Source organism: Falco naumanni, chromosome 6 (assembly GCF_017639655.2).
Source record: "Falco naumanni isolate bFalNau1 chromosome 6, bFalNau1.pat, whole genome shotgun sequence".
NCBI lineage: Eukaryota > Metazoa > Chordata > Aves > Falconiformes > Falconidae > Falco > Falco naumanni.
The window spans coordinates 15,505,305-15,529,063 of record NC_054059.1 but is presented as its reverse complement, the minus strand read 5'-3'; the positions used below and the strand labels follow the sequence as shown (position 1 = coordinate 15,529,063).

The 23,759-nt window shown below is 37.5% G+C and overlaps 1 protein-coding gene across 1 annotated transcript in view; it reads right to left on the bottom strand.

Moving 5' to 3' along the window:
• EYS (eyes shut homolog) overlaps nucleotides 1-23,759 on the bottom strand; it is an 867,458-nt gene that overhangs the window by 514,629 nt on the left and 329,070 nt on the right. The window contains exon 21 of the mRNA XM_040598785.1: nucleotides 9,617-9,876. Within this exon, the coding sequence (XP_040454719.1) occupies nucleotides 9,617-9,876 (260 nt within the window). The remainder of the gene's footprint in view (nucleotides 1-9,616; nucleotides 9,877-23,759) is intronic.

The following is a 23,759-nucleotide window of genomic DNA, read 5'->3' as shown; positions in this document are numbered from 1 at the left end:
GTTCATCGTTTAGTACTAGACCTGGTTACATCAAGTAGGCAGCAGTCACTGACACACAAAATCATAACATCACAAACAACCAGGAATTCTTCTTTGGACACATGCCACTCCAGTGCTACTGACTAAAACCAGAGAAAATGGTAACATGTTTCTCTAATTCTGGTTTGATTATGAAATTGGAGGGCACAGCAAATGTGAGAAACCAGGACCAACAAGAAAACTGTTAGCCAGCTTCCTCATCTGTGACTTTTCATTTATTTGTGATGTTTGACCTTTCTGAAACTAAGTTTTGTGGCAGAGTAGAAGGCTATGTCAATGGGCAGGGGAAATGGGACATCACTGAAAAAGTCAACGTGTGTAACATAAATAACTCAAAAGTTATACAGACAGTTTTTAGTTTTATATGGTAATCAGAAAAGGGTGTGAAGCTAACAAATTAAAACTTAAAAAAATACTAAAAAAACTTACATGGGATAGCTTCTTATTATTTTGTAATACTACATAACATTAAGAGAAAGCATTTTAAAAAAAAAACAAAACCAAACCAAAACCCAACCACAGTTCTCAAATTAAAAAAAAATGTAAAAAGGAAAACTGAGGGCATTCATCATTCTGCTTCTATCGTCCCCACTTGGTTACGGATGTTTCATAGTATTTTTGAAGCAAATAGTATCAAAGTGAATACATAAAGCACCATTTAGACACATTTTTGATTGCAGTTGTACACATTTTTCCAGAGCATAGCAAATTATAGCTACCTTGAAAAGACATAAAATAAGTAAACATACAGTAGGCATGCTACTTTATTATTCCTACAAATGGAGAAAAACAGTTTCCATCATAAAATTTTACTGGCTACCTCCTACACTATGGAATAAGCAATATATACATTCAATTTACTGATGAATACCGTATTTTTTAACTGACAAATTAGCTCAGCCCTTTCATTAAAAAAGTAATTTTTTTCTTAATGAGATATCCTGTTAAAAATGACATAGAACTATTTAGATGATTTGATTCACAAAAAAACCTTCTGAACTCATGCAGTGAATTTTTCTATGAGATTTTTAGCCTTTATAGCACTTTTTACGGAAGAATTTGGCATAAACTCCTACTTTCAACTAAAATGGTTAATTAGAAGCACTCAAATCTACTTAGAAGGACCCGAAAAATATTAGCAGTATTATTTATTTCGTTCATAATTTCTGTATGTCTGTGCTTTAGTATATTGATAATTTATGAAGCTTGTACAAAGTATGTTTCAATAAAAGCACATGTTGATAAGCCATTTTTAATTCACTCCTGATATATTCTCAGAGTAAATTATGAAAATAAGGAAGTGTAACACTGTGCACATCACTCATACAAACAGGAGTGGTCAAACCTCAAAATATATACTGCAATATTAGGATTAAAATATCTGTATAATGTTTATTTGACTAATATACTTGGACAGACACAAATCATATGACTTTCGGATCCAAAAGCATACTCAAAGTGTTCATACCTAAACTGAATTGGTTTAAGAAAAGAATTACCAAAGTAATTAATTATGTAGTGCTTTTGAAGCTATGACATACCTCATGGGTCTAACATGCACAGACTCACCCTGTTCCTGTATTTTACATGATAGTCAAACACAATTTCAAGGGTAATGTAACACATCAGGTTAATTTGTGTAAACTACAACTGCTTCTGGGATACTTAAAACAAAAATTAATGTATGGATGCAATTTTTACAGTAACGTAGACACGTTTCCAAATTATTTAATGTGCTGCAAGAAGAAAGAATAGGACAATGGGAGGAAACTGACTTAAAATGTTTAACATGTCAGATATACTACCAAAACAAACATTTTTCAGTCGCAAAGAAATTCACAGTATATAAAAACATCATTCACTTAACGCAGCCAACAGAACTTGTAGTTTACACTGTGAACACAATTAATTTATTTGAATCATAAAACAGTATTTTTTTATTTTAATCAAAAAATTTTGTGAAGTGATACATTACTGGAAAACCTGAAAATATGCACAGTGCTGAAATATAGTTACTGTAGCAATATTTAGCACTATGCATAGGAAAATAATATGCGCATTTAAATGCAGCTACGTGCTTCCTTTGCTACTGCCAAACTTAAGATCCAAACTGTAAATCAATAGAACACGTAAATGACTTGATGTAGCTCTCCAGCCATATACTTTACATGGTAGCTTTTCTGCATGTCAAACCTAAGACGCTGAAAACACAATTTTTTAACTCAGTGCTTTTTATGTGGAAAACCTGAAAGTTTTCTTAACTCAATTCAAACAGCTCTGAACTTCTAAATGAAAAGATGCATCCAGTCAATGGGGAGGAACAAACAGTGCACACTGTCACTTGTGAATACAGAATTCCATTAGACACCTGTTCAAAAATTAAATATTGAATTCAAGAAACAAGTGGCTTTTCTTTTTCTAGGTGGCCAATATAAAAATGGCATTGTTGAAAACTAACGAATTATTTTTATTTGTGAAATACATTTTACAGTATTTTTCCTGCCACAATAGAGAAACTGAAGATGTAACCAGAATCTCATTCTACAGAGAATATCACAAAAGCAGTTAATCTAACCTCAAGCCCTAGTTTTCAACATTAGCACTAGTGGGTGTGACAGTATGCTCAAATTTGTTTGCAACTTATGTGCAGGCAGAATGACTTATTTTAGCTGACAGAAATTCCAACATCCTGTGGTAGTTCTGCTGTTAATGGGTGAAACATTAAATGATATTACTTGAAAGACCCTACCATTCCTTCTGTTTATCTGAAATAGGGGTGTGGAAAAACGACCAAAGTTCATTGTAACATTAAAGAAATTTTAGGGTAAAACTGCAGCTGCTATTTCCAGGGTGGAATGCGGTTGGTATACATGGAATCTACCCCCAGTAGTTCCCCAGGCAACACAACCTGCAACCTCAGCACATGCCAAGTAGAACTAAACAAGGATGGCAGGGAGTGAAGACACCCATCCAGCCTCTGTTCTCCCTGCAGGAAGGGGAACTTGATGGTACCATGTGCTGATCAAATCACATAGTAGCTGCCAAGCAAGCAAGATAAAGAACAGATAATATCTGCTGAGCTGGCAACTGTGGTGACATCACTTTCCTCAGATGAACTTTGCTTACTGTAATACCTAAGCACACCTCCATCTCAAAGCTACTCACCTTCAAGATATGACCACCCCTCACTGACCGTGTTGTTTACATTTTTTGTTGGCTATACCTTTAATAGTAAAGCCATAACAGAAGTATGTATGACTAGAGTCACTTAAGCTCCATGTAGCAGTAAAGAAATAATAAATAAAGTTAGGAAGGGGAGAAGTTAGGGAAGACTCCATCATAACTACTGGGATCAGTCAATGGGCCGAACCGGTCTTATCCCCCATAGGGACACCTATCTGTTAAAGAACTATACTCTATGAACGCTTAATCCCAGCTGGCTTTTATTAGTGATTAGATTTTGTGTGTATACTACTTCACGCTTGTTCCTTCAGTCAGTGTACTATCTATGGCAATCTTAAACCTTAATCAGTCACAAATGTGTGTAATAAATTATCAGGCAAGATCTGTTTTGTGTGAGTTTCCAGAAACTTGCATAATTGATTTTACTAGTGAAGCTGTCACCATGAAAGCCTGAATAGGACAGGCTGAATCACAGTGTGCTCTCCAGCAGTCTGCAGTGAGCTCTGACATGCTGGTTCTGGCACAAGGGGCTCATCTTTTCTGGGACGTTGACAGACTACTTGAACATAAAGGATTGAGTAGAAAACCTCCCCCTTCACGTGGCATATGGGAAATAGCTACTTACTGTATGTCTCAGCTCTGTCTATGGGAATTCTGCTATCTGCAAATTGCAAGAATATGCAAAGCATAGAAGCTACACATCTGCTGTTACAGTTACGGTCATTTTCATCTCCTTATTCTGTTGCAGAGCAACATTACAGAATTTACCTCTGCAGGTAACGCAAAGGACTAATAGGATTCTTCCCCATAAGCTTTCTACTGTTTTAGTCATCAGCACAGTATCATGGATTATATTTGTCTCCTTACTGTGAACCATTTATGAACCAATGTTTGCAAGCAGCAGAGATATCACAATAGCCCCATAACCATTAGTATAGGTATTTAGGTTATTCAGTGTAACATAGGTAGGTACACATATCAAAATCAAAGGTGTGTGAAATGTTAGACATGGTAAACAGGCTATTTCCCTTTCTGAATTATGTACCCATGTGCCTGGAAAAAAAAAAAACAAACTGGCACTGAAGCGCTCAGAAATCTGACAATGACAATCTACTTACTAGTTCTACTTGATATTATGAATTTTGTGCATGATGACAATTTTCATTTAGTCTTATTTGGAGACATGAGCTGAAAAATATTTTGTCTCAGTCGTTCACACTTGCATTTTTAAGATGCTATAGACCAATTAAAAATAATTGTTGGAATGCTAGGACAAAGGGTATTAAAAAAAAAAAAAAAAAAAAAAAAAAAGCAGGTCTCACGGAAAAGATTTATTGACAGTAGTCTGATAAAAGGGGTGAGAAACTCCTGAAAAGAACTGTTTAAAACAAAGACTTCAGAAATTACCTTGAAGTATCAGGAAAGTAACCAAGCAGTCTTGCTTTTGGAAATAAGACTTGGAGGATAAGGAAAAAAAATACAAGACGACTAATTCCACTACAGAGTGTGGCTGTTGTTTCTCCTTAGAGATGACACAGTACTCTCCTTAGATCTCACTGACACCTTCCCCTGGAACAAGACAAAATTTCCCTACACTCTAAACCAGACGGTTGTAACCTTATTACCCATGCAATTCTTCTTGCATAAACCAGTTCTTCAGTTTATCACTTTTTATTTTTAAAGATACAATGAGCACAAATAAGATGACAAAGCTTCTGACTACTTGTGTGCATTTATGACACAAATCGCTGCTCTCCATTCTTTTGTTTCACTTCTCTCTATAACTGTGTGCTTCCCAGAACAACATAGAAAATCCAGGCAACTGGCAAAGAATTCAGCCCGTCCACTGTCCAAACAAATTGTCCTAAGCTGTTCATATAGTCAGCAGAGTGACAAATAGTCCTGTAGCATTTGACATCTGACTTTGTATGTCTTTTGGGTGAAATGAATTACCTAAGAAACTGCCTCTTTCCCTTCATTGACTATAAATGGAGCACAGGGAGACCTCCTCAATGTATACTGTGCATACCTTTATGTATATCTCCTCAATGTACTACATCTGGTCAAATGAATCCAGATTTTCTGGTGTACTTGTTTCCATAATAAATACAGCATTTCATTGATTTGATTTATCTTCTGAGTTTCCTAACTCATTAAAATGCTGTTGAACTAACATAAATGCTGATCAAATAACCTACAGTTTTGAACATGGTAGGTAAAGCTTTGGTATGAACACACTCTCTCTATGTATATACACAATATATAATGTATTTACATATATGTTTCCTGAGAATTCTCCTATCACAAACTAAAGGTAAACAGAATATTGCTTCTATTGTAATAAGGAGATTGCATAAGCACTCTGAGCAAAGAATATTACCTGGAGTAGTAAAGATCTAGATCTAATTTCAAAGGAAGATATTAATTTCTACCTTCTATTGTTATGAAGGAATTCTAAAAAACTTTTGAATTCAACCACCTTGTTCTTCCCTTCCCATTTTTTGTCAGCAAAAACTGTATATGCTGTTCCTACTAACCTTGCCTTGGTTTAGCTCCTAGATACTTCTACTAATAATTCTCACAGAAAGAATAAGTGACTGTTAAAAAAGTTTATTAGAAAACACTAGATGTTTTCTGGCCCATAGTTTATGTTGGCAATTTATTTTTTGTCTTGCTAATTGTCTGTAATATTTACATGCTTATATATCCCCAGGTTTCACATTTCTCAGTCACAACCATTACCTTGTGTCTCCCATTTCATCATTAAGTAGGCCTGTTATTGTTCAACAATCCTGGCCAGAGAGCTCATCTTGCACTATACAGTTGCATGCCCTCTCATAGTTTTCCTTCATCTTGATTACAGCTTTTTCAGTGATTTGTTCTTTCTTGAAACATGACTGGTAAAAATAGCGCAGCTTTCTGAGAACAAACTGTCCTGTCTTCCCTTTGGGTTCCTTTAACAAACTAACATTTTTGTGCTTGTCATTATCTAGAACAGCATGGTCTAATATTCATCCTCTAGTTTATTTACCTTCTAGTTTACTTATGAATGCAGTTGAATTGCTCCTTGGATCTTTTGCATGTAGACCTTTTGGGGAATTTATGAACAGTTGTCCAGTTCAGCTACAAATATTTCAGCCTTATTTACATTCTATAGCTTTGCTCATGTTTCCTACCTTTCTCTTCTGTTACACTAGATTTTCTTTTCTATTAAAATTAATTCCAAGAATGGAATTCTTTAAGAACAGAGAATCATGGTGATAAATGAAGCAATAAAACATTCTACTATTTGCCCTAAGTTCTTCTTTCCTCTGTTTTGTTCGCATTTAGTATGTAGCATTTCAGGAGAAACTAACGGCAGGATTGTATGCTGGGTATATGCATAATAGCTCACAAAGCTATATCCTCCCAATTGCCTTCATCAAACTGTTGCTTCTCAATTATTGGCAAACTATATAAGAAAAGGTGCTTTCTGTACACTTCTTGGGAAACTGTCAACTGCAGTGATTCCTAAACTTCTGAAATAACAGCATACCCTATGACACTCTTACAATCATAAATACAGCAGACAATTGTAGAGATCACAACTTTTTAAAGCATTTAACCTGCTTGAGTGGACTACTTAACTTGAGCTCGTGATCCAACACTGTTCCATAACCTACTATAAGAGAGCCCAGCTTTGTTTTATGAATGTTAGGATCTAGCTCCTTGAATGAAACACTCCTCTGCAACTAGGGAGGACACCTCAGAAGGAAGTTTTGCATTTACAGTATTTACAAAAATTTAAAAATCTTCAAAGCAAAACTGGACAACTGTAACTCCCTAACATACATACAAGAACAAAGATGCATAGCCTTGCTTTATATTACTACTAATCATGACTTCATTATCTCCCTATCAATTTGCTGATTCTGTCCTAGGCTAACATCTTACGTAAACTTTGATTGTGCCCAATCTATACTCATCAGCTTTTGTCTTCTCTGTCCTGGTATAGCATCCCAATCCCAGATCCCTATAGTCAGTGGATATTTTCTTCTAAATAAGTACCACAGCCAGTAACATGATTTGTGGTCCTGTTGTACCCATCTCAGGTACGGTTTTATAAAGATAACCTTTAGAATTTGGTAAGCACAGTTACATTTTGTGACTCTTGCTAAACCAGATTCACACCTTCTAATGACTGGACTGTTAACTATTGGCAAGTTGTTTAATCAACATGCCATTTGGTACTAGTCAGGTATCTTGGAGTAATCTATGTCACTGTGATGGTCCTTTGTGATCAAATCTACAATTATCACAGGTTTATTGGGAGAGAAACGGAGGCACACAGCAGACAAAAATAAGAGAATAAGAAAAAAGACAACAACTGCAGAAATAGACTTCCATAAACTGCTTCCAATTAAATATCTGTATTTTACTGTCTCATTTTTTGATGTCCTGAATAAATGATTGCATTTTTCCTAGCATTAAATGTTAAACATTACACTTTTCACCCCTTTTCAATACCAAGATATTTTCCACTTTCCAAGATTTATTAGCAATACACGTTACTGATTCACATAACTCCCCTGCTATTTCCCTGAAGACTCCTAGCTGCAAGCTTCAAGAATCCTTGAAGATTCCATCAAAGCTCTGTGAGAATCCTGCCTGCAAGTTTCTTGGATTCTTGAGAAACTGTGCATTACATGTTTTCAAAAGACAAGACTTTTCTTAATGTTCCTCAGAAAAGTTGAACTACACATCTGTCGTGGTTTAAACCCAGCCAGCACTAAGAACCACACGGCAGCTCACTCACTCCCCACTCCAAGCCCCAGAGAGATGGGGAGGAGAACTGGGGAAAAGGTAAAACTCAAGGGTTGAGATAAGAACAGTTTAATAATGAAAATAAAATATAACAACAACAACAACTGTAATGGGAAGGAGAGAAGTGAATGAAATCCAAAAGGAAAAAAAAACCAACACAAGTGACAATACAGTTGCTCACCACCCACTGACTGATGCCCAGCCAACCCCCAAGCAGCGATCAGCAGACCTCAGCCAACTGCCCCCAGTTTATATGCTCAGTGTGATGTCCTGGGTATGGAACATCCCTTTGGCTAGTCTGCGTCAGCTGTCCTGGCTGTGTGCCCTCCCAATTTCTTGTGCCCCTCCAGCCTTCCTGCTGGCAGGGCCTGAGAAACTAGAGTCCTTGACTTGGTATAAACATTACCTAGCAACAATTAAAAAAAATCTGTATGTTATCAGCATCATTCTCACACCAAATCCAAAACACAGCACTGCACCAGCTACTAAGAAAATTAACTCTGTCCCAGCCTAAACTAGGAAAACATGTCTCTACAAATCATTTCTGAAAAATGTTTCAGAATCAATATATTGTATTAAAAGCTGTTTTCAAAAAGCAGATTTAGAAAAGCTGCTTCAATAAGCAACTTGCACACCCCCCAGTGATTATTTTTTTTTTTTTTTTAAACTCAGTAACTTGTGGTAATCTTTAACTTGATAGTAAAACCCCCAAGCTATAAATATTGCTAACTTCTACATATTATCTCCATATCTTTGCAGCTCAGTAAACAGCAAATAATACTATTGTGGTGTAACATTGCAATTAATATATATCTGCTATCCTTGGTTCCTAGAACACCCTTACCATTAATAGGTATAAAAGAGTGACGACTTCAAAATCCTGCCAAAATTCCAAATTCAGTAATTGTACTCTCCCTACTTAAATTTTCACTGCAGTTGTAATTAGTTAATGTATTCTTCAGCTCCTATGCAGAATTACATAGCGATGTTCTGCACATTTAAAACTGTTGCTCTGTTCCACCTTAGCAGTTCTTGTACATCAAGGGAGAGATCATGCCTTTTAAGCCATAGCCCAGGAAAGCTGTCAGCACCTGTTGTGATTTTGCTTGTTCTGCATATGGAGAGCAATCCACTCAACCCATTAGGCAGGGGAAGATTACTCCCCTGGTGTGTCAGGCCTTCCCAACAGCTCAGCGGGCAAAGAAACTGTTTCCAACTTGCTTCAATTTTTGTACTTTTAAGAATTTGCATATACTTTGTCTATTTCTGCCCGTTTTGTCAATTTAGTTTGTCAGCTCTGCTGCCCAAGTGCATGCCTACCTCTATGTTGTTTTAACAATTGACTCAGAAATAGTAATTCTGAGTGCTGGAATCAAAACAGCCATAGATTTAATATAAGAAATTAATAGTAGACAAGCTGACAGCAATCTTACCAGTCTTTTAACATAACTGATAGACCTATAATTCATGAAGGTTTTATGTGCTTTGAAAGGTATATATTGTTACTTTCACTGAAGACAGCATTAAATTCAACACGCATTTGCAACTTTTCTGCAGCACAACAGAAAAGATTAATTATACCAGTTCTTACCTGTTTTGCAAACGCACATTGGATTTCCATCAACTTGTGCTAAGCAGGTTGAATTGTTTATGCATGGATTGTAAGGCAGCTCACACGGACTGAAGCGCTGATGGCAGAAGTCACCAGTATAAAATGGAGGACAAATGCATACAAACTGTCCCTGCTTAACAGATTCGTAACAGGTGGCTCCATTCAAGCACGGTTCAGAATCACATTCATTTATATCTTCACTGCAGTCAGGCCCTGTCCACCCTGCTGTACAAGTGCATCTGAAAAGAAAAAAAGAAAGCAAGCTGACATGGTGGCAGAATGAAAATCAACAAACTAGCCAAATCAGTTGCACTATTTCTATTAAAAAAAAAAAAAAAGTCTAAATATTTTTTCTGCCAATTGTAATCAGACTGCACTAGGAATAAAAGTTATATTCAGGTTCTTCTCCCACAGTTTGTTTGAGCAAATGTAAAATTACTTATTCTAAAACACTGGATTTACCCACTGGGAGAACCACCTAGTTAATGCTGGCAAAATCATCTACGGAATTTCTCTAAGATGAAACAACATCAAAAGTTATCAAACATTGATTGTAAATTTCTTTACGCTTTAGGATTAAAAATATGTCTTCTCATATGTATGAAAGTACTAAGTAGGTACTTCAGTGTTTGGAATGAAAAGCACCAGGTAGCATTCAGTACACTCTTAGGAAAAGAGGGTAGGAGGTCAAAGGCACTACAAATGATAGAGGAATCCTCTTTTCTTTATGTTCTGTCTCTTCTTTGGATGCTTTTGTGAAGACCTGTTATTGATCTCACAGAAAAAAAAACTTGGACCATAACCTACATTACATCTGGTTGTAAAGAAATCTGTCTTCATGAATTAGATAAATATTTTTATTTACAACATGAATACAGTAAGGTTCAAAAAATGCAAATAAATATTTGCTAATTATATCAAAGTTTGCAGAGAAAAAATACCTCATTAGCTGCAATACAAGAAGGCTATACGTGCTTTAAAAGGCATACATTCTTGTTATATGTTTTATTTAATTCTGTCCTCATTGAAAATATTTGCAACTATTTTTCAGGACACCAGAAAATACAAAAGATTAAATATTCCAGCTCTTACCTGTTTTGACTGATATTGATTTCAGGTATTAAACTATTCATATATAGTTTCATAGTTCTAAATTGATAAAAGGAAGTGTTCTTAGATAATAAACAGGTCATTCAATGGAGAACCAATTAGGCAGTTCTATAAGGCATGAGTATTGCTTGCCTTTTGTGTGGCAAACTAGGCCCCTTTAAAACAAACAGCATTTTCTGTGGAATTTTTAATGTTCTGCGTGATTGGTTTGTGGGGTATAATTTCCATGTCACATGAAATTAAATAGGAATTACTACCTTTATAATTTGAAAGTCCTGAGTATTTTAGCAATAAGGATTAAAATAATCAGGTTACTGTTTGTTTTTCATGGGAAGAAAAATAGTTGTAACTGTCAAAAGGCATTCTTAAACTAACTATGGAAAAAAAACTCACAACCTATTTCAGGACTCAGTTATAGCACCCAAACCACATTTTTGGAAACATGGTTACACATAAATGTTTTGTTTGTTGTGAGTAACAGAGTAACCTGCTTTTGCTATATATGGTAGCATCAATTTGATACCTAGAGGGAACATCCACTGAATAACACTGAATTACAGGGTATGCGCAGCTCAGCACTTTGTTTAATTTTCTCCTAAGTAGTCACTGTATGAAAGTATGAGCCTCTGTTACAAATGAAGTATCTCTGAATCACTGACACTGGACAATCAGTTGCGAGAAAAACTTTGGGGGGCAGGGGGAAAGCTAAAAATATTATCTTTTGTTGAAAATAATCTGACTGGCTGTTGAAATGATGCTTTAATTTTACATAATAAAAGCTTTTATTATAGAGTAGAGTAATTCATAACATCTTCAAAAAGAAGAAGAATACTCTAGCAAGGAACCATGCATTGCCACATGTAATGAGAGAAACGAGATTTAAGTTGATAAAAGAATTCTTAATATTTTCCTTCAAGAATCCATAGAAACATTTTCTTTTAAATAACCAAATCCAAGTATTTTCATTGACAATACAAATTAATGCATGACTCTCTTCTCTATTCATTTGAATAATATAAGCCCCATGCTTTGATTGTGACATGTGTAGAACTCCAACACATATAGATCAACTTCCGCAAGTATTATCTGCTGACTTTCCGTAGAGCTCTCCATAGATTTAAGAGCTTCCCATACACACGCAAACAAAAGTAGAGGATAATTAGAGGATAATTAAAATATACAATATAAATTATATCCATAGTTTTGTATTTTACTATCTGTATAAACATTAAAACCAAAGTTAAAAATTGCAAGCTACAGTCATGAATGGTACCCAGAAAACCCAATATTAATGCTGTAAGTTCTATCTGAATATAAGTTAAAAGTATTAAATTATTTGGTTCTCACCCGCTTGAAAACTGTTTATTTCTCACATTGCAGTGAAATATATCGGTATCACCTGCCTTACATTCTACTTTCACAAGTTTTAAGGAATCAAGTAACAGGGAAGAGTCTTAAGAATCCATGAATGGATGATGTTGGAAAAAGCCTCTGAGGCTCATCTAGTTCCCCCTGCTCAAAACAGGATCAGCCAGAGTTTTCTCAGAACAGCATTTAGCCTGCTTTTGAATATCTCCAAAGATGGAGACTCCACAACCTCTCTGAGCAACCTCCTCCAGCACCTGGCCATCCCCACAGTTTAAAAAAAAAAAAAAAAAAAAAAAAAAAAACACACACCAAACATTTTCTTATCTTAAAGGGGAATTTCATGTATTTTCAGGTTTTGCCCACCACCTCTTGTCCTGTGACTAGACACCATTGAGAAGAGTCTGCCCCATCTTTTTCACTCCCTTCCATCAGTTACTTACACAGATTGGCAAGAGCTACTCTCAGCTAAAGCCAGTTTTTCAGCACGCTAACTGGGACAGCAGCCTACTCTGAATCTTAAAGAATTCTGAAGTGACTTTCTATCAATTAAAAAGAATCCTATTGGTGGGCTCATTCCAACAAAACTCAGCTAGCTCTGGAAAAATGCCAAAGATTGACAAAAGCAGTAAGTCAGATGATTATACCAGAACAGAACAAAATTCAGGTGACATTTTTTGCTTTCAGACATCTTACAGCAGAAAAATAGAAGAAATCTTTTCAGTCCTCTGTATTTTGTACCAAGGTTTCAGAAAACATCAGTCAAAGCACTTGCCTTTGCCACAAATACAGGTGTTTCTACAGGAAAAAAATGCATTATTCAGGATGCAATAGAACTGTTTTTTCCTTGGTGGTTTGGTCAAAGCAACAGGAAACCACAACCGAACCCTCACATATAGCGTGCCCATCATTCACCTGACTCCCAAACAGGATCCTGATGAGAAATGGCAAGATGTCCAGTGAAGTTTAGGTCAGCTTGTCAGGTATAAAATACACACAGTGACGGTCCATTCAACAGTAAGAGTTTGTGCTGTCTAGTGCATTCAGTCAAATCAACTAACAGCCTGAAAAATTGCAGTGCTCAGTGATGAATTAATTCCTTGTAAGCTAGATGCTATTGGACTATCTGAAGCAGTAAAACAAAGTCACTTTCAATACACACAGAGCTTTAAATTTAGAGTAATACAAACCACAAAGCTCCAAAGACATACACTTCCAGTCACCACAGAGGCTTCAAGTACGCACTTTCCTCTTTCCTACCACAAACATCTTTCTTCTTTTACTCTCTGAAATCTTAACGCATTCTTTGCTCCTCAAAAAGCTATCTGACCCATTTTACATACTCCACCAGCTTTTACCTGCAAAAGCTATGCTATAAGTTCACCTCTGGTGTTCTTCTGGTGCTACTAGTTCGTTAGTCTTATATGTCACTTCTAGATGTTCACCTCAAATTTCTACCCATATCACTCCTCTAATTCACCTGAGCCTCATTACCATCTTCCATTATTCCTTCTCTACTTTCTTCCTAGAACTCTCCATTTGTAACCAATCAAATGTGACACCGATTAACTAATTAGAGAGGTCAAGATTGGTGGCAGCCTGGGCTGCAGTGTTCATGCCCTGATACAATTCACAACTTGAAGGATATGGGCCAGCTGACAAGCAGAGTCAGGACCCTGAATCTCAGGACAGTCAACTTTCAGTTGTTTAAGGAATTAGCAGATGGGACCCCCTAGGCCAGGGGTCCTCAAACTGTTTAACCAGGGGGGCAGTGCACGGATGAAGTGGCAGGCAGTCATCTGCGGCTGCTTGGTTACCCCCCCCCCCAACCCCTGGCAGGGGGGGACACGGGTGGTTCTGTAAATACCGGGGGCCAGATTGAGGACCCTGGAGGGCTGTATCTGGCCCATGGGCTGTAGTTTGAGGACCTCTGCCCTAGAAAATAGCCCTCAGGATTCAGAGGAATTGAACAGAGCTAGCAGCTCTTTAAGGCCATTTTTCTTAGAGCAAAATTTCCACATGTAAGCAATCAGGCAAGGAGCAGAGATCAGCATGGCACAGTAGGGACCTCCTGGACAAACTGAACTGTAAGAAATTCACAGGCAATGGAACAAGGGCCATGTATCCTAGGAATTATACAGGATGCTGCCTGGATGTGTAGCAATGGGATTAGGAAAGCTAAGGCACGGAGCTCAGTTTGGCAAGGGATGCAGTGAATAACAAGGGCTTTTACAGGTATGTTGGCCAGAACAGGAGATTAAGTAAAACAGGAGAACTAGTGACAAACCAACACAAAGTTTGAGGTAGTCAACAAATTTTAGCCTCAGTTTTCATTGCTCATCTCTCCTTCCCACATTTCTCAAGCCCCTGGACCTCATGGTAGGGACTGGGGGAATTAAGTCCTTCCAGATCTAGGAGGAGGTCAGATCTGAGACGACCTGAGGAACCTGAACATACCTAAGTCCATGGGGCTCAATGAGATACACTCCAGGGTCCTAAGGCAATTGGCTGATGCAGTTTCCAAGGCACCATCCATAGCTGAAAAGTCATGGCAGTCAGGCAAAGACCCCGGTGACTGGAAAAAGGGAAACAGCATGTCCATTTTTAGAAAGGGTAGAAGGGAGGACCCTGGGAGTTACCATCCAGTCAGCTTCACCTCTGTGCCTGGGAAGATCATGGAATATACCTTCCTATAAGCTATGTTAAAACATATGGAAGACAGGGAGGCAATCAAAGACAGCCAGTATGGCTTCACAAAAGGCAAATCATGCCTGACTAAACCAGTGGCCCTCTACAATGGAATAAATGCATGAGTGGACAAGAGAAGAGCTACATATGTCATCTACTTTGAATTCTGTAAGGCCTCTGATAAAGTCCCACACAACATGCTTGCTGCTAAATTGGAGAGACACTGGTTTCATAGAAGGACTATTTGATGGATAAGGAACTGGCTGGATGGCTGTGTCCAAAGAGGCTCAATTCAATGGCTGAACGTTCAAATGGAGATCAGTAACAAGTGGTGTCCCTCAGGGGTCTGTACTGGGAACAACACTACTTAGTATCTTCATCAATCACATAAACAGTGGAAATGAGTGCACCCTCAGCAAGTTTACACGTGACGCTAAGCTCAGTGTTGCAGCTGATACACTTGAAGGAAGGGATGCCATCCACAGAGACCTTGACAGGCTCCAGAACTGGGCCCATGTGAACCTCATTATGTCCAAGAAGGCCAAGTACAAAGTCTGACTCCTAGATCAGCACAATCAACAGTACTAATATCAGCTGAGGGATAAATGGACTGACAGCAGCCTTGTGGAGAAGGACTTGAGGATGGTGGTGGATGAAAAACTGGACATAAGCCATCAATGTGCACTTGCAGCTGAGAAAGCCAATTGTGTCCTGGGCTGCATAAAAAGCAGCAAAGCCCAGAGGAGCCTCTACCAGGCTCTCATGAGACACCAACTCGAGCACTGCACTCAGCTCTGGGTTCCCCAGTATAAGAAAGGCAGGGACCCATTAGAGCAAGTCCAGGGGACAGTCACAATAATAACCTGTGGAAAAAGGCTGACAGAGTTGGGGTTGCTCAGTCTGGAGAAGAGAAGGCTTCTTCTGGAGAAGAGAAGGGAGACTTAATTGGGTCTTTCAATAATTAAAAGAAGCCTATAAGAAAGATGGAGAGAGACTTCTTAACATGGACCATAGTGACAAGATGAGGGACAACAGTTTTTTATTGAAAATGGGTAGATTCAGATTGGAAATAAGGAAGACATTTTTTACAGTAAAGGTGGTGAGACACTGCAACAGTTTGCCCAAAGAAGTTGTGGATGCCCTATCACTGCAAGTGTTCCCAAGTCAGGCTGGATGAAACTTCAAGCATCTTGATCTGGTGAAACATCTCCATGCCCCATCATGGGGGGTTGGACTAGATGATCATTAAAGGTGCCTTCCAATCCAAACCATTTTATCATTCTATGGCTTTTGCCACTGCCAGCATAAGGCCCTCAGCTGCACACTGACCTAGCTGTGCAGGGGCTCAGCCTCACCAGGCCTGAGCTGGGTGTCACTGGTTTAACCCTTATGCCAGGGCCAGCAACTGCTGCTCCCCTGCTCCAGCTTCAGTTCTGGGGGTTGCCTTTCTAGTAGGGGGTGACACCACCACCCCCTGCCACCGGCAGTCACTGCCTGACAAACCACAGCCCTTTGCATTGGGAGGGCTGGAGGCCACAGCCAGGCTGCAGGACAGGGAAATGCCCAAGACTGAGGATGAAACTAGCTGCTCAATCTGTTCCGGATTGCAAAAGTAGTATTAGTTTTTACGCTGCCTTTTTTTTTTTAACATACTCTTAACATAGGATACATATATAGCAATCTTTATGAATAGAAGAAATAGGGTAGAATTTTTCAATGGCTGAGACAAAGTCATAAAGGATAATAATGGCAAAGACTAAAATTCCTATTTCTTTTATTACTGTGGTTAAGAAGGCATGACCAATTAACTCCTGAAATAAAAACGCTGTGTTACAAACTTGTTCACTCATTGCCCTTTTCTGAAGTGTGCCAGAAAACTTTTGGTTAATGTGAATAACAGGAAGACCTTTTCCACACCACTGCATTCTAATTCAGGCTCCTGAACTGAATCGTAGAGTTCAGTGCAGGTGTACAACCAGTCCCCAAGGCCCACCTGACTGCTGTAAGAAGTCCTGGGCACTGTGAAAGTACCGCAGTATCTCAGGTTAGTGGACCATTGACTTTTTATTAAAGGCATGTCTTGCTTAGGACAAATCCAAGCAACAACTCCCAAGTTATTACACTGAAACTCCTAAGTTAAAGTAGAAATACATATATTTGTGGTTGAGATAAATTCCTAGATGTGTTTAGTTGCTGTCCCAGTCAACAATGGCATGTCAGTAGCTTTGCCTTTGAGAAATACTAGGACACCCTTCATTATTATGGTTCGCTACAGTTGGACTCAATGATCTTAAAGGTTCTTTCCAACCTAAATCATTCTATTATTCTATGATGAGAGTATCATCCTTCTTATAACAATTACTACAATAGTCATCATCACTTTTTGTAAACAGTTATCAATTTGAACACAGAGACTGAACTATCCTCTCATCTTCTCAATTCAGTGCAAGTAAGTGGTATTTATCTACCACTGCTGCAGTTAGTCACTAAGGACATTCAGCTCCTTGGGCTGTCAATCTGACAATGGGAAGTTTCCTTAGCAGTGAAACACACAATAGCTTGGTTTGATTTCAATGAGGAAGTTCAGGTACAAAGTTCAGATGAAAAGATTAAACAAAGGAAGAAATAGTCAAGAAGCTCATCCATTATCCAGTACTTTGATTTCTCAATACACTCATGTCTGCCATGACCAAGTGATAAATCTTTCCAAACTGTGTAAATGTTTATAGCAAGAAGTGGCCACACAGGAAGAAATATTACCTCTTCCCCTCTCTCCTTAGGATTAATCAGTGAGTAAAGTGCAATTTGTCTTTTACAGAGTAAATTGAAAGGTGAGTATCAATTTCACTATTAAATTATAAAAGAAATTCCACCTGCCTTTATCAGCTGTTAGAATAGTGATGGGAAGCTGAAATTAAGGAAAACAAATTTGTTACCTTTGTCAAACATATACCTCCAATTTGTTATTTTAATAGAGAGGCAGATGCTGGCTTATGGAAAGCAGATGCACCACCTGCAGTCTTCAAGATGAGTCTGAAGTGGTAGGTAGGAAAGCAGAGATAAAATACTTGGGGAATGGTACCAGATAAGACGACATGCATGGATGAGCTCTTTATTGCATGCCTAATCATTGTAAGTGTCTGAGAAGTCTGCATCATGGAATGCAAAATACATATAGTGTTAAGATGACTAATAATATAGTGCATGAACTGTGAATGCAATGGACCTTGCTGCCATTGCACATCAGAAATAAAAATTATCTATAGAAGAACACTACAGTAAAATGTACACTATGTCCTAAGATACTTAAACTGACTGAAACAACTTTCACTCTTTTCCTCTGATCACATGCTGATCATGAAGGTTGTTGAATATTATGCAAGTCAACATGTTTCCTAAGTTAACATAATTATCTGTAAACCAACCTATTACTTATTTTGCGTATGTTACTTTTCAAAATGACCAACTGATGCTGTCTGTATTACCTATTCAATAATTGCAAAGCAAAAACACTGGATGGATGTAAAGTAGATTTCAATCCCAATACATATGAAGAGAACCATATATATTGCTACTCTTTGTTCAGTAGGAACATGAGTATTGTTGAGTACTGGAAGTTATTTCAGCAGTAGAATACTAACCCAAGTCTCACACTCCAGCAATTCATGTTCTACTAATTAAAGAAAGTATCAAGAATTTCTGAAAAAGACACATAGCATATAATTGCAAAGGCATCTGTAGTGATCCAGACTGGAATACCACAGGGTATCAAGGGGTTAATGATCCATGTAATAGTTTAACCGAGCAGGCATATACTTGCTGTGATACGTAGCATGTAGAGCTTGACCCTGTGGTCTGTGTGGTGTTGCATCCATCCCTTGACCACTGGATACCTCACTGGCTAATTTTAACAGAGGAGTCTCACTCAGTACATATGACTGCACCAGCTGTGTGTTCTTGCCTTTATCTGAAACTGCAGCAACAAGTTCTCATGTCAACAACCTTTCTACTTAACAGTAGAAAGGATGAATATAGTTGTTTTCTTGTAAGAGAATCCTGTAAGAGCTTGAGTAACCAGAATGGGGTAATCTTTCCAAAGACAGGCTCTCCATGACTGGTCCTGACAGGAGGCCCACTTGATGCTGCACAGCCTGGCATTCCCTGAAGGGACAGATTATATACTATCTTTTTTTTAAAGTGTTACCTCCAGTATATGGCATTCTAAGTGATACTGTAGAGTCTGAAAGCCCTTCTTAGTGGGTTCATAATGAAACAGCAAGTCCTGTTGCAAACATTCATTTGTATCACACGGGATACATTAAAGTTTCATCCAAAAAGATTCCAGTTTACACATATAAGATCATTCATCATTGCAAGCCAACCAAAGCGCGGTAACTGGGGATGTCTTTGAGATTTAATTAAAAAACCTACTCAGTCTGAACTAAAACTCACCCTTAGAGTAAGCTCTGTTTCATCTAGACAGCTGAGGGATCTGGTCTTCAGAAACACTGCAGAGCACACCAGCTAGGAACAAACTTGTCTTCCAAACATGGAATTCTAATTACTGAAAGTCTGTACTTCATGAGTTAAGCCATTTTCAAAACAGTGGATAGAAGTAAGTTACTTAGAAGTTCATCTCAGATGAGTTGAATGATTTTTGTAAAGGAATCTCTCCATCTACTTATCTTCATTGGTTATAAAGGAAATAGTGCAGGTAGGCTTATGAACTTAGCAGTCTCTATCAGATACACAAAGATCTATGGACCAAACCACTTTCCTCAAATTTGAAAACATATCTAACAGTCTAAATAATTCAGGTACTTTTGAAAATTCAGTTCTGTGGGTTGGTATTTTCTGAAACTATGCTATTTTCTCTAATCTGACATGCTATGAATCCCTGATATTTCAGAGGCAGCTGTATTCCTTTACTAAATAGGTAGTGAATAGTTTCACATAAATTCTTCATAGAACTGAAGAAGAAATGGTTTTAAGAACTTTTTGGCATGTGAATCTTGGCAGAGCTTATGTAATTTTAATAATTATAACCATAATAATACATACTTATTCCCTTCTAGCTTTATGGATTCCTGAGCACTGAAACAATAAAATTATAATTGTCTTTAGAAAAGCAGGCATAGAAGTGTATCAGATATAGAACTGTTAATTTTCACCATAAACATAAGGCTCCACAGCAATTGCTTCATTTCTTAGGTTTTACATTTTCAGAAGCTAGACCTATACTTACGGAACATATTCCTGATGCACATTAAAAATTTATTTGTATTTTCTTGTTCTGAAGACAGATTGATACATCTTTTTCTGCTTTTGGATTTCTGAATTTGAAAGTGATTGAAGTACAATACAAACAACTAAATAAAAACTGCAGATAGAATAGGCTGAACCCCTTCAGCTTGTTCTTAAACCTGGAAATATAAGTGGATATTGACCCCAAACTAGAGGAAAAGGATTTGGGAGGCACACTGCCAGGAAAAGGGTTAAAAAGATACAGTTTCTGCTACCATAATAGTGTGTAAGTGCACCTTTTGCACGTTTGATGCATACAGAACTTCAGGAGGCTTAGGTAGTTTTTATTCTAGTTTAATTGCTTCACTTTATCCTTGTCCTTTTTCTCATTTTTAAAGATATATTTTCTTTATTCTGTATACTTCTGATTACATAATACTCTGCCCACATTCTTACTTTTAGTAACAGCAACTAAAATTATCTCCTAATATTCTGTCTGTTCGGGGACATGACAAAGAAGAAAACATTAAATTTAGAGGCACAAATAGACAAAGTTGTATTTACTTGTTTTCCAGATATTTCTTCCTTAATCCTGTTTAAAGCAATGAGTTTCGTACAATCACAGAGTAACATTCAGCTCAATGAGAGCATGAACTACATTTCGGCTTTTATTTTAAGCTCTGGTTCAGCTGCAATGCACACACTTCTCTTTTAGGAAACAGAACTTTATATCCTACAAAGGGCATTTCAACTCCCATTTTTTTAATGAAGCCTTTCTTCTTTTTCCATTTTCCTAAATCAAAATACAAGATACATCTTACATCAGACTGGATACAACTTTCAGACTACTGGACCACAGAAGTGAGACATTTAGTTCCTTTTCCATTAGATCCATGAAATTATTTGCATATTTATCTCAATAAGGATTTTGCAGCAAATCCTCCTATCTACAAAGCCAGATGAAATTACATTGCTTTCTGTTTTAGTTGGGAAACATTAAAATAATTAAAAATCACCAGTCACCAGAGGGCAGTCTCATTAGGAGGGATGTCTGGGCTTAAAACAGCACACTGAATACTTTTATTATTTTTCATTAAGACAGACAACAAAACAAGTAAAACTGTGCATTGTTACTGTCACTAGTTATATGGCTTGGAACCAGAAAATACGATACAGTTTGGTATCAACAGCCTTGTTCATAGACCACAACCATGTAGAAAACCAGTAGTAAAATGCCTTCCCATCAGCTCCTGAAACTTCTGTTTTAGATGCAGCAGGGATTCATTAAACAGTAAAAAACAAGGTTTTCATATTTTGGGAGTATTTTCTTTTATTTTTGCTTTACAGTTTTGGTTATTATCTAGGGTGTTAGGAAAAACCATTTACCATGTTCAAGATTTTTAAAACAGATTATAAAAAGATTAAAAAAATCAAATCATCCCTGAAAAAAACCTGGAACTTCCTTGTCTGAAATTCCTCAAGTTATCAGAAGGGTATCAGAGTCATTTCTTAATTACTGCAGACCCCCATACAGGGTGTTTATGCATTCTGGCATGTAAAGCTGCTCTTTTGAGTAACATTACCTATGAAGCAAACTTGCTTTAGACTTCCTTCTATTCCTGACAAAATGCAATGGAAAAAGGACACGGATTAATTTTCACCCTACCATCTGTTGTCACTAACATCAAGAACTGCATTCTTTGCCTATGTGTCCATGCCACCCTGGAACAGCAACAATCAGTACAAGTGAAACAAGGTACCTCAAGACTCCACCCAGCAATCTGAGAGAAACTGTGTAATCTGCATGCTTTTTAACAGGCAACGCTTCTCCAGAGATTGAGTCTGCCAGAGAGAAAAACCTTCATTTGTGAAAACACGGAATCAGTAAATGATGATGATAAATTAGCTATGGTGAACAGTAGTAAGTAAAGAATCTACCTCCAATATCTTATCTTGAATGGTACTGATTCAGTTTGGTAGAGAAAAAATATATTATTTCATTCCTTCAAGAATCAGAAGGAATCAGTTGTCACGCAGCACCCAAGAAACCGATGTTACATAAAGATTATATGTTAGAGCTCTGATGTTGCTTAAATCAGCTATCTGGAAGATTCTCCACCTTTGAAGGATTCCTGAACAAAAGGCTTCTATCTCCCTAGTTGCTTGTTTGCTTGTGCTCCTCCATGTTAATTTAATGCCTGTCTTTGACGACAAATCTGACAGTACTGAGTTTATTGCTGGAGCTATGCAAACCAGTACCTTCAGCACTACTTCACCTTGGAACTCTCTTCCTTTCTACCAGATTTCAGTGTGAAGGGTCTAGTTGATGTGGAAATTCGCTCCACACCTGTTTTGTTTGTATCACACTGATACTTTTTGAGAGTTACATGTAACTTACTGTGGTTTAGTACACTGATTTTGAGACAAGTCTTCTTTGACCTGACAAACCTGAAAGAAAGGAGAATGCAGCACTGAAAAAATAAAAGCTATCACCTGCAAGCAGGTAACAGCCCCTGCAGGAGAGACATTTGTTAAATTTGGGAAGTTTAGCAATGCAACAGTAGTTCTGTCACTTGACCTCAACGTTCTTTACCTAGTATATGGAGATGACACTGAAGTCTTAGGAAGAGTGCTAAGCACAGAAGGTACTTTTGATCTAGGGGAGTAGAGGAGAGATCTTTTCTGGTCTGTTCCTTCCACCACAGGCAACAAAGGAAGACCAGGTAAGGATTGGCAATTGTTATTACCTTTATTAGCAGTAAGTTTTATTAGAAACCTTTATTAGCACAGCAACATGAAGTGGTAGATGGCAACTCTGAAATTTTATGAAGCATGAGCAATATGAATTGAACCCTGAAGATAGATTACTGCGACATTTAGAAAATCTGACATGAAAAATAATTGAATACACACCAATTTAAAGTCTATGCAAATGACCTCTGCATAATTATTTGAATGGACGAGACAAAAACATTTCTTTCCCTTACACTTCCAACTGCTTCTGAACTCTGCAAGCACTTCTGTCATTTAAGCAAGATGTCTTTATCAGGTCTTTTTTTCTGATGTTCTATGCCTATTTTTTTAAGCTGCTTTCAGTATTGTCCCTTGATATTTACCTTGGATCTACTGAAGCTCCAAGGAGGTGTGTCACAAAAACTGTATGCCTTTGGCTCAGTCTGACATCAAAGAACTACCAAATCCAGGAATGGAAGCAATGGCATTAAAAATGTGTCTTTGAACAAATGTATTAATATTCCATATTAAACAATGGGGCTTTTTTCACTCCAAATATAGAACACATTGAATACCTTATGTCCAGAACCAACCAGGTCCCTGTAAACCAATAATGAAGGATAGCTGTAATATTTAGTATAGCAGAATACATTGGGTCATCAGGATAACAACCACATAATATCAACATTTATACATTCTAAGAGCACTGTTCACATATTTTCAACACTCACCAGTAGCCAATTATTCATAAAAGTTTAGCTGGTGAATCATTTAGCATGTGAACTCTCACAATGCTAAGTTCAACATTATAAACTCAGATTTTCAAAGGAGACTACATAAAATAAAACACTTGGAAAGGCTAAAGAGTTTGTCTTCTTCAATACTGGCAGTCTAGAAAATATTTCAGAGAAAGATTAAGAAGCAAGGATATCTCTATTCTCACATTTGTTATCAGAATAACAGAAGACAGGTTTTGCAGAAA